At 38.3% G+C, this 12,262-nt stretch overlaps 1 protein-coding gene across 3 annotated transcripts in view; it reads left to right on the top strand.

Moving 5' to 3' along the window:
* ALG5 (ALG5 dolichyl-phosphate beta-glucosyltransferase) overlaps window positions 1-12,262 on the top strand; it is a 25,334-nt gene extending 13,072 nt beyond the window's left edge. For all 3 annotated transcript variants that reach the window (XM_031047709.2, XM_031047707.2, XM_005147630.3), the window contains exons 9-10: window positions 9,724-9,809; window positions 10,983-12,262. In XM_031047709.2, coding sequence (XP_030903569.1) covers window positions 9,724-9,809; window positions 10,983-11,095 — 199 coding nt within the window. In that variant the 3' untranslated portion in view covers window positions 11,096-12,262. The remainder of the gene's footprint in view (window positions 1-9,723; window positions 9,810-10,982) is intronic.

The following is a 12,262-nucleotide window of genomic DNA, read 5'->3' as shown; positions in this document are numbered from 1 at the left end:
GCTTTTGGAAACACACTTTCCTAGCTGGGTGGTTTGCTTATTGCCCTAAAAGAAACTATAGCTGAGCCAGATGTATGACTTGTGCTGCTACCTCGAAGACCAAACTTGATCTGTAAAGTTCTGTAAAATTAATATACAGGGGTTTTCTGAATACGTGGTTAAACATGTATGCGAGGCCCAGAACTGCACATCTCAAAATTATCATACTTAACTTGGCTTTATAAATTAAGTGCTTCAAGAAGAAATACTGAAAGAAATGAATGAGGATAATCAGTTTAATCTGTAAAAATGCACCTTCAATCTTACTCTGTTGTAAACTGAAGATTTTGATTATAATTGCACTTAATTGTCAGATATATTATGTAAAATATTGAGGGGTTTTATTAAAAAAAAATCTTCACAAGCTTTCGTCTGTCACTCAGATTCTCTAAAAGAATCGAAGAGTAAAAATAATAGTGCTTACCCCATTATCCAGGAATAAAGCCGATGAAAAAGGATATTGCTAATTTACAGTAATTATATTGCAGGTATGAAACATTATCATCATGTCTTGGTGTATTAATTCATTGTGCTTATACGTGCTGCTATAAAATGAGCCTTCTATTCTTGATCTTTTATTTACTGTAATCCATAAACTAACCCCCTGAGTGTTTTCTTATTTATCTGAAATGTACTGGTTAGTGATGAAGAATGTTTGTTTTGTTGGTCAAAAAAAAGAATAACTCAAGTGTTTCCAATAAACAGCTCTTCAAATACTTCCAAGTCACAAATTTGCCTAAAACAACTATAGTTTTGTTTTGGTTTGGTTTGAAGTTGGTTTCATTTTCTGCCAAAGTGGGCAATATATTGTCTGGTTTTATCCTCATCTGTCCTTCAACAGTTTCTGTGTTTCCCTGCCTTCATTTTCATACTTATTGGCTAATTTAAACCAAATCCAAAGGAACAGTAGACATTTTGAGATCAAAACCTTTGGCAAGTTTCATGGAAACTGAAACCTCCATGGAGGAGAGAAACTCCGATTATTTCCACTGCTAAAAGAGAAGGCTACAATAAGGATTCAAAGTTACTTGTCAGCTTCACAACCAGCCATTTATCATGTGTAACTGGAAGATAACAAAGTGTCAGTGCACGAAACAGAGTACTGTTCCTTTTCCAGTTAATAAGATCTGGAAACAAAATGGGAGATGGGGAGGTGTAAGTGTGTGGGGAAAGTGAATATTTCAAAGGAAAAGGTAATAGTGATTGAAATGTCTATGTTGGACACACAGTTGGGATAACTGCAGGTGAAAGTTACAAAGGGATATGAAACATTCATCCCATAGAACCATACATTGGATTCCTGTGTATAATAATGTAAGAATCTGAAACAACCTAATACTGAAAGCTTCTTATTTTAAGCAAAAGTGGGCCCTGATATCTTACAATTGCATAACATGTAAAAACAAAAATAAAAACTGGTTAGGCATTGTGCCATGGAGGTCCTGTATGAGCATGAAGATGTAAGGGGAAGAAATACTAGTCAGTATTATATTCCTGCTAACCTGGAGCAATGTACAACTCACTGATACTAACAGCAGAGGAACCACCATCTTGATACTGGACAGGATGCTCCTGGGTTTATTACCTCTGCATTAGGGCTGTTTGACATCTGAAGAAATTACTTGATTCTTTCAGAATCTTAAAATCCCATTAGTGAAGCACAGCTCTGTTAGGTATTGAAAGAGTTCAGTTCAGTGTGATCAGTGCTTAGACATTCTAGTAATACTGACGGAGAGTGATGGAGAATATTCAACAAACAAACAAGAGCACTTAATAGAATAAAAGCCATCTGAGAGCCAGTACTCAGTAAGAGTCACTGAGTCTGTGGAGGGCTCCCCTGGAGCTGAAGCAGAATGTGTGGTGAGCTGTTGACTAGAATGAACATGATCTGGTTTTTGCAGAAGCCTCGTCTGTCCTGTCTGCTCAGGTTCTGTCAGATTTTTTGAGGTGCTACAGTAGAAAGTGAATTCTTATGTGAGGACATAATAAATATTTGAACTAGTTAATATGTAACATATTTACGCATGATGTGATATAAGATGACTATAAAATTAGCTATCTAATAATTCTTTCCCTGAATTGTTAAGCTTACTGCTCAGTTAGGATATGAATATTCATACACAATAGACAGGATTTGCTTTATCACACCTAAAGAGCCTCTACTTGTCATCTAGTCTCCCATCTTAGACCAATAGAAGGGACAATTTTAGAGTACAATTAATTTCATCCTAATACAGGCTTCTAAAATACACCAGATGAATTGCAGCCAACAAATGCCCATTTCCACCCTTGACTGTAAAGGTACTGTAGATAATTTGTACACAAGGTGTATCCACTGTAAATGACTGAAGTTCAGCCGGGTAAATTTAACTCATAGTGAAGCAATACATAGGTAAAAATGTGCTGGGTTGGCTGGTACCTCAGCTGTGTCAGAAGGATACACTATTCAGTAAATCCTGGAGGTACTGAGTTAGAAAAAAAAAACTACTGAAGCAATTCTGTATCAAAGGCAGCTCAGTTTCTGAGTTGTTTAGGCAGCACCTGTTGTTTCAATAGACAAAAACCCCAGAGAATTCCTCCCTTCGGATAAAGGAATCCAGGAGTACCTAGGCACACAGGAGAGCACCAGTGCTGAACTAGCATTGGACAATAGGAGACTGCCTTAAGTACTGGATATTGCTGCTACTGCTCCACAAGACAGATCAATGCAAATTCAAGAAATTATATTTTTATTTGTATGTCTCTAAGCAGGCTGATAGCATACTTCAGTCAAAGGGCAAGTCTGAGGAGCAGTCTTAGTGTCTCATCACTCACAGTAAAGAATTTCTTCCTAATATCTAATTTAAATTACCCTTTGTCAGTTTAAAGCCATTCCCCCTTGTTCTACCTCTACATGGCCTTGCAAAAAATCCCTCTCCAGATTTTTTGCAGACACCTTTTAGGTACTGGATGCCTCCTCTAACGAGTATCACCTCTTTAATGTTAAAAATACTGGTAAACAGACCACATTTTTCTTCTTGCTGTTCTAATTATAGATGCTTATATTTAGAAAAATCTTAAAAGCAAACTGAAATACAGAAGAAAACCACTGTTTTGTCATTATAGTGATCAGGATTATGTCACACTTTTTAAAGAGAGAGAGAGATTTCCTATAATGTTCTGTTACTCTAATAAATATTATAAATCATTTGAAAATTGATACTGCAAACTATTTATGTACTTGATACTAAGAAGTAATGCTTATATCCTAAACTAGATTTGTTTTTTTGTGACTGCATTGTCTTTTTAACGGTTCTTTGGAGAGCTGGCTGTGTACGAATATGGAGTATGAGTATGGTATATATGAATACAAACCAAACACTGCTGAAACTTACTTTCAATATAGCAAAGTTCTGACATTAGTTTGAAATGAGAGGAACCTTTTGAAGAGAGAGCATATGCTTTGCGTTTTAGGTTCTGAATCTGATTACAACAGTAATCTATTTTTCAGAAATGGATGGAGACATTTTTTAAATTAAAACTTAAAAGAAAATTAAAAGGCATGTCTTAAAAACATAATAGAGGCAGTGGAATTACTCACTTTCTGGTTCCAGAAGAAGTTCTAGTTCTGCTTCTGCAGTCTTGACCTGAGAAACGTAACTGTTTATGTTAAATTTTAATGCATAGGAGGAAAAGTGAAGAGTTACATGTTCTCACTGGCAGAATTTTCCTGTCCTAATTTTTTTCATTGATTTCTTCTGCCAAAACAAACAAACAAAAAAATCGTAAATTTTCTTTCAGACAGAAAAATGTTTTTTCTTACATAGGAGAGCTGGACATAGCAGCACTTACTCTCCTACTTGGGATATTGGTAGGATGATGGGGGATTCAAAGCATAGTTCTAGCCCTGGTTTGGTTAATGTGCTTTTGTGAAGTAGCAATTTATAATGATACTGTGCAACTCAGCAGATCACTGATTAGATCAAATCGTTGCTATTACTTTTGACTATAAAAATTGCCTAAAAATTGCCTTGTGCACTGAACAAGCCATGCTGTTTCACATTTAAAACTCTAAAGCTCAATATAAAAAAAAAATCAATGTTTGTTGCTAATATCTAAACGTAGTGTCTATATAAAAATTACAGAAAATTAAGCATTAAAATTGCTACAGGGATTTCTTTTCCAAATCTTTGGCATTTTAGACTAACACGGGGAGTGGAATTAATTGTTTTTCCTTGGTTTGTGCATGGCAAGTAGATTTGTTTATGAAGGCTAATCAACACAAGAATATTTGGTGTTACGTCAGTTTTGTCTTGTAAAAACTTCTGCTTCTGGCAGATGTATGTGGACTTTCAAAAGCCCCAGTACAACTACAGCAGTACTGGCAGTCTAACCCACTTGACATCCTGTTTCATTGTTGGACCTCTTTGACCATTGAAAGTTTTCTCTGCCCATTGAGAATTTGCTAGAAAAACTTATTTTGGGTTCAGAAAAGTTCTAAATTCCAGCTAAAACAGTATAACTGAAAGCCTGATTTAGAAATTTGAAACACTTGGTGTTTAAAAAAAAAACAAACAACAGTCTTTCTGTTTAAAACACAGAATAATTTTGCAGGTTGGATATTTTATAAGTGGAAGTATTTTAAGCATTCAGTTTAAAAGGTTTAAATTCAACTAAACACCTGTCAATTTGGTGTTCAACTGAATTTTAGTCAGCATCATCTTAAATTGTAAGTTAACCAGAAGCACTCCTCAGCACATACACAAACAGATGGAGAAGTTTTTCTGTATTTTACACTTCATGTTTGTGTTAATTAACATATAATGGAGCCACTATTAGAAGAAGATGGGGAAGCTGTCACACTATGTATGTTTGACTGTCTAACTTTGGATACTTAGATTAGAGCCTGAATTCATTTAGGCTGGAGCCAAACCTGGGTATCCTAAGCTGTCTCCTCCCTCCTTAGAGGCACTTACTTTCTCTCTTAGCAGCAGGATCCGGTGAAGTATGTGATGTGAATAATTCCCTGCTATTTCTAAGAGCAGTTCTGTCACATATTAACTAGCCACAAATGGCTTCATGTCAAAACACATGTATTAAGCTCACCGACTGGTCTTACTTTGATCTCCTCTAGTGTAGGCTCCAGCTTACATACCCACGCTTAAACCCTAGCTGTAGAAATGTCTGTATGGTTCTTCTGTGCCAGCTGGATCTGGTGATCTGCAGTATGGGTGTAATACCATCAGTGTATTGAGTACACTGCAATCTATATTCCCTGATTAACTACTCTAGGATGTGTATGAGGTGTACTGAAAAGTGGTGAGGAACAGGGGAAGCAGCAAGATGTCCCAGCAGTATCCTACAGAAGCCATTCTCCATTCAGTTTTGAGTAGGGTTTTTTTAATTTCAGGAAAAGTTCATTGTTACACAAAAGACAACCACACATAACAGTGTTAGTGTTCAATGTGCTTAATTCCTGTGTCTTGAATGTTTTACTTTGAGCATTGGAGTTCACCAGATTATTTAATGCTGTTGTGCTGTGATGCATAAAATGACATTCCAGTAATTTGTTGTCCATAGGAATTGTTGCAAATGGCTATTAGCTCATTGGCCTAATACTTTCTGTAGTAATATTTTTTAAAGTAGCTCATATAGTATAATTCATCAGACAATTAAGATTTTTTGTCAGTTAAGTAGTAAGTATTACAAAAGTAGATTTAGTCTTAATTCACAAGACTCAAGCATTCAGAGGTGAATACATGGGAGTTTTGACTTACAAATGTAAAATGTCAGCAAAAAAATAAATAATACAACTTCAGTAGAAGAGACCATGGCATAATTAATAAAACAGTATTCAACCCTCATTTAAAGGAAATCATGAAATGGCAAGGCTGCTTGGAGCAGATTCAGTTCACTGAGGTAAAGAAAAACCAACACATTTCTCCCTGTAACTTTTTTTGTGACAATTATAACGCCTGTGTCCCAATCAAAAACAGGTTTACAAAGTAGTTCTCTAGCCACAGCAACTGTAGTCTCTGTAGATAACCTCTGTTTCTGCTGTCTTTGCAGAAAGAACACTGAGGTATGTCAGTGCTGTCCTTTGACATAAATGCACAGTGCAAATTCATGTTGATGCATGTTTGGTAATGAATTCACTAGCAAGCCAGCATGCTGTGGTCTGTACTTCAGTGGGAACCTACATGTATGTGTCATACCTAAGTGCACATTTCAGAGTGGACTTCTGTTATTGCATTCATTAATTATTTGCAGAAATTTACTGCACTGCTTAAAAGGAGGCCAGAAGTAGAGGGAAATAACATCTAACTTGGCTAGCAACCTGCTGAAGTATGTCTTTTTGCCTGCACTTGATCACCTGTTTGTCCCTTTCTACCCTTTCTGTAGAGTTAAATGGGATTACTGACTTGAATTCAAGCGGCCATTGAGGCATGAACAAATATGTTATTATTTATTGTATAAACTTTCTCCAGTAACAAAACATTATTTTTTAAATTAATATTGATTTTAAAAGAAAATTGCCTTGGACTTCACAATAAGAATTTAAAGAGATTCTAAAATTATTATATTATTGAGAGAAAATATGGACTGGTGTTGTATTGTACTTGACTGCCTTGCGGCTGTGTTTTCAAGACCTATGTAAGCTGGTTTGGAACATCTGTTCCATTTACTTCAAACTGGAAACCTTACCAACAGCTACATTAAAATGTTTCCAATTCCTTAAACTTCAAGGTTTGCTTCTCTAGGGAAAAAACTCTGATAATCTGATATGGATGGCCATTGACAGCTTTTTTCAATACAGAATAGTATTTTTAAAAAACTTTTTACTGGGAGGGGTTGGGGAAGAGGATGTGGAGCTGTTTCGCTTAAATTCCTGTTACTAGATGTCATTTAAGGAACAAGAAGACCCCTACTGGCATTTGAAGACTACAAGGGGAGGTAGGGGGGAAAACTCAGGAATCAATAAATCTAAGAAATTTAACCCAAACCACCAGAATCTTTATAATTGTGGTTTGCATTCACCCTTGTCAGTACTAGCTACTGGGAGTTTCATATGCTGATTTCTTTATGGGCATTACAAGCTGTAGTTGCCAAAACACTTTTCTAATGTAACTTTTCTAGTGACACAAGGGCAGCCTTGGCTTCACTGTCCATGAAATGATGGAGTTCAAGATCCTTAGAGCAGCATAGAGGGTGCACAGCAATCTCACTACCCTGGACTTCAGGAGAGCAGACTGGCCTCTTCAGGGGTCTGCTTGGTAGAGCCCTAGAGGGAAGAGGGACCCAAGAAAGCTGGTTAATATTCAAGGATCACCTCTTCCAAGCTCAGGAGTGATGCATCCCAACAAACAGGAAGCCGGGCAAAAAAGCTGAGAGGTCTGCATGGATGAACAAGGAGCTCCTGGACAAACTCCAGCATAAAAAGGAAGAGGAAGCAAGGACAGGCAGCCTGGGAGGAGTGACTTTTTTACCTCAGTCTTGGTAAGTGCTCCAGCCACACTGGTAGAGTCACAGACCACAAAGGAAGGGACTGGGAGAATGAAGTGCTTCTCACTGTAAGAGAAGATTGGGTTTGAGAGCATCTAAGGAGCCTGAAGGTGCACAAGTCTGTGGGACTTGACAAGATACATCAGTGGGAACTGGCAGATGTAGTTGCCAAACCATTTTCCATCATATTTGAGTTCTAAGGCACATGCAAAATTAAGGAGGTGACTGGTGACAGCCAACATGGCTTCACTAAGCAAATTGTGCCTGACAAGTTTGCTGGCCTTCTAAGATGGAGTCACAGCACTGGTGGATAAGCAAAGAGTGACTGACATCAACTACCTGGACTTGTGCAAAGCATTTGACACTGTCCCACTCAACAACCCTTTCTCTAAACTGAAAAGACTATTCAATGGTTAAGGAATTGTCTGGATGGTCACAATCAAAGAATTGCTGTCAATTGCTCAGTGTCCAGGTGGGGATCAGTGAAGAGTGGTGTTCCTCAGGGGTTGGTGTTGGGACTGATCCTGTTCAACATCTTTGTTGGTGACATGGAAAGCGGGATTGAGTGCACCCTCAGCAAGTTTGCCAGGACCACCAAGCTGTGTGATGTGGTCGACATGCTGAGGGAAGGGATGCTAACCAGAGGGACCTGGAGACACCTGGGAGGTAAACCTCATGAAGTTCAACAAGGCCAAGTGCAAGGTCCTGGACCTGAGTCGGGGCAATCCCTTGTGCAGATACAGGCTGGGCGGAGAAGTGATTAAGAGCAGCCCTGGGGAGAAGGGCTTGGGTGTTGGTAGACAAGAAGTTCAACATGACCAAGTATTGGGTGCTTGCAACCCAGAAAGCCAACTGTCTCCTGTGCTGCATCAAAAGGAGCATGACCAGCAGGTCAAGAGAAGTGATCCTGCCCCTCTGCTATGCTCTCATGAGACCCCACCTGTCTTCAGCTCTGGAATACTCAATATAAGAAGAACCATGGAGATGTTGGAGCAAGTTCAAAGGAGGCAACAGAGATGATCAGAGGGCTGGAACACCTCTCCTGTGAAGACAAGCTCTGAGACTTGGGATTGTTCAGCCTGGAGAAGAGGAGGCTCAGGGGACACTTTATAGCAGCCTTACAATCAATACCTAAAGGGAGCCTACAGGAAATCCGGAAGGGAATTTTTTTATAAGAGCAGATAGTGATAGGACGAGGGGGAATGGCCTTAGACAGGAAAAGAGGAGATTTAGATTAGCTATAAGGAAGAAATAATTCACTGTGAGGGTGATGAGACACTAGCACAGGTTGCCCAGAGAAGCTGTGGCTGCTCCAACCCTGGCAGTGTTCAAGGCTGGGCTGGACAGGGCTTCAGCAATCTGGTCTAGTGGAAGGTGTCCCTGCCTGACTCAGGGGGGTTGGAACTGGATGATCTTTAAGGTAACTTCCAACCTAAACTGTTCTGTGATTCTATGTCTGTAATATCAAAAGCCTCGGTGTCTCAGATCCAGAAAGCCCATTTGAGTGTGCAGTTGCAAGAATGAACCATACAGACAATTTTCTGTGCAGAGAAATTAGAGACTTAAAGTGTTATTTTAGACAAACTGGGCAGGGATGGGCAGCTGACTTAAAGTAGGACCACTTTCCCAATTCATTTTGCTGTACAGCCTGCAAACAACCGTGCCAAGGCAGGTCTTGAGGATTTCTGTGTTGTACATTAAATGGTCACCAGGTGAAGAACAACTGTTGTTCACGTTCTGTTATGCAAAGTAACATAAATAGTTCTCACATCTGTGCTGTTGCCTTTATTCTTGACTTAGAAAGTACAGGAAGAATCCATCAGATCAGTGTAAAACCACAGCAGGTAGCTGTCCCCTTTGATGAAGCTACTAGAGATGTGGCTTGACAGAGCAGTTTGGCTGCTTTGTCATTGGAAATGTTTAAATCATGATTATGGCAGAATGAAAAGTGAGCAGTGGTCTGAGCACAGCATGACCTATACCTTTGGGAACAGGACATGCTGTTGTTTGTATGCTGGCTATGTTCTGAGCCATTCATTCAGGGAAATTAATTTCCCTTTCATGTGCACCTGACCTGGAGAGCATTGGTATCAGCTTCATAACTGAACACCAACCTCCTTAAATCAGGCTGGGGATTTAATTAACAATGCCACCATCTTCTGGAAATAAGTGTGACTCTATTTGCTATTTTGTGTTCTTCAGGGCATTCGATGTGGAACTTCTTTATATAGCTCAGCGCTTGAGAATACCTATAGCAGAAGTTGCTGTCAACTGGACTGAAATTGAAGGTATGGAAATTATTTATATTCTTGTAAGATTCCTTATGTGTCAATCCAGAATAAAATATCCAAGGGTCTTCCCATATTTTACCCAGTTCCAATAACATACAGCTGCCTTTCCATATAAATTTTAAATTTCATGTCCTTGCCAGCCTTTTACCATGACACAGTACAGGAAGTGTAGCTGAAGGAGTAGCAAGAGAGAGAAACTTTTCACTCCTACTGGAGACAAAAGTAGGTAGTTATTATACTGATAGGATAAAGCACTACTTTGCCTTGTCCCCTTCCTATAATGTGTTAAGAAAAACACTGCAATTGTAAAACACTGTGTAGGAAGTCTGACCATCACTGTTCATTGATTCAACTCCATTTCACTATGTCTTGCCTTCCAAAATTCTCAGCCCACCTATTAAGGCCTCCTCTTATGAAGATGTGTTGTTCTTTCAGACCTGTAGGGAGGTCTCTGTTACTGGGTTATGGAAGGTATAGTTCCATACATATTTCTTCATAACCAAAGCCAGTTTAAGAGATACTGCTTTGCTTCTTCTCACTTCCTCCCTTCCATCAAATGCAGTCCTTATTTTTTGCCTTTTTTTTTTTTTGAATCTGAATATCTTCTCAACACAACCACTGAACAACAGAAAGTATAATGAACTGCAGTGGTGATGGAGAGTGCAAGTAGAGAGTATCCTAAGCTGACTTTATTAGAAAAGAAATGCTTTCTTTTAGTGCAGTTCCACATGTATATTGCACCTAACACAAAGATTAGCAGAGATGGGGGAGGGCTTGGTTTCATAGTGTGGGTTCCTACCTTGCCTGAAGATGGGCACATTCATATTACTGATGGCAGTCCTCTTCTGCAGTGTCGCTAAGAAATCCTTAATTATTGATGTTCACGTTCCTATATACTTGAACAAAACTTTGTCATAGAGAAAACTATGCATCTTGTGACATACATGGAATTAATGGGCTGCTTGCAAACTAGAACCTCCCATTTATGGTATAATGTAATTAGTACAAAGCAATAACTTTTGCAATATAAATTTTTATTAATGTTAAAGTCTAGGTTGTGGGGCTGAATGTGCTGAGAATGCAAAGGTTCATGACTACTTAAATGTGTCTCTTGCCAATGCTCATTTTTTCTAACAACATCCTTCTGATTTTCTTCTTCATTAATCACAGGTTCTAAGTTAGTTCCTTTTTGGAGCTGGCTGCAGATGGGCAGGGATCTCCTTTTTATACGACTGCGATATATGACTGGTGCCTGGCAGCTTGAAACAAGAAAATGTAATTAGGTTATTTACATTTTCCAAATATATTATTATACTTAATGGAACATGAGAACAGTTTCAATCAAGTGAAGTGGTGATGAAAGCTGAGGTAATTCTTCATTACTCCTGTTGTATGTTTCATTTTTGCAGCACGTATGTGTTTTATAAGGTTGTCAGCAGGAGATTTGTACCAAGTTTTGAAAAGAGAAAGCATTTCCAAAAATATTTTCTTATCTGGTAATCAGGTTTTTATAATATTAAATAGTAGCTTTAACATGTCTTATAAATTCACTCAAATAAATATATCTTCTTTTGTCTCATCATACATTTGGAATTTCCTTACATATATTAAAAGGAGGCTGTCTGTTCTACATGGTGCAATATTGTGTTGTGAATGACCACAACCATTTGTTTCTAGAGTAGCTGGAAATACAGGGCCATATTGCAACTTGGAACTATCAATCGGTTCACACTGATGAATGTTTAGATTCAATGTTACAGGAAATATTAATGGGTTTTACTGAGTTACAACAGTAATGTTCATAAGGCTGTTCTAAGAACTTTCAGTAGTCTCTGGACATTCCAGATGTTTTTGTCTTAGCCTGAAACAGTTTGTCTGAAATCAAACTGCAGATCATCTCCAGACTGTGGAAGGTCCAAGAGAAAGTACTTTTCATGTTAAAATGTTGTCTTTTGTAAATATTTTTTGCTCATATGTACTAATTAATATGATATGTTCAAGCCTGGGAGTCCTTGGCATCTACAAATCGGTAGCGCAAAGGGTATGGAAAGATACTTCAGAACATACAAAAATGAAACCCAATGTACACTGGGGGCCTGTGCATTAGCAGTGCCAGTCTGACATTCTCACACTTCAAATGAGATCAGAGTGGGAGGAAGGGGTCTTGAGCCTTTCTTCGTAATGTCATAGTCTGTTACATTCTGTAACAAGGGTATGACAGGGTTCAGTAGTGCTTTCAAAACAGTTGTGGATTGCCAACAAACTAAGCCAATCTGTCTTTTTAATGTACAAATCTGTACAGATTTAAAGAATGAGTGGTGTATGGATGTACATGTGATTTCATTGGTGATTTTTCTTATTCCTTCTGCAATATTGAGTTTTGCTCCTGTTAAGGTTACCTCAGTTTTCTATGCATTGAAGTATTGGAATAAATTATCAAGAAGCACCTC

This window comes from Melopsittacus undulatus, chromosome 2 (genome assembly GCF_012275295.1).
Source record: "Melopsittacus undulatus isolate bMelUnd1 chromosome 2, bMelUnd1.mat.Z, whole genome shotgun sequence".
NCBI classification, from domain to species: Eukaryota; Metazoa; Chordata; class Aves; order Psittaciformes; family Psittaculidae; genus Melopsittacus; species Melopsittacus undulatus.
Note: the sequence above shows the minus strand (reverse complement) of the source record. Positions and strands in the feature narration are given on the sequence as shown.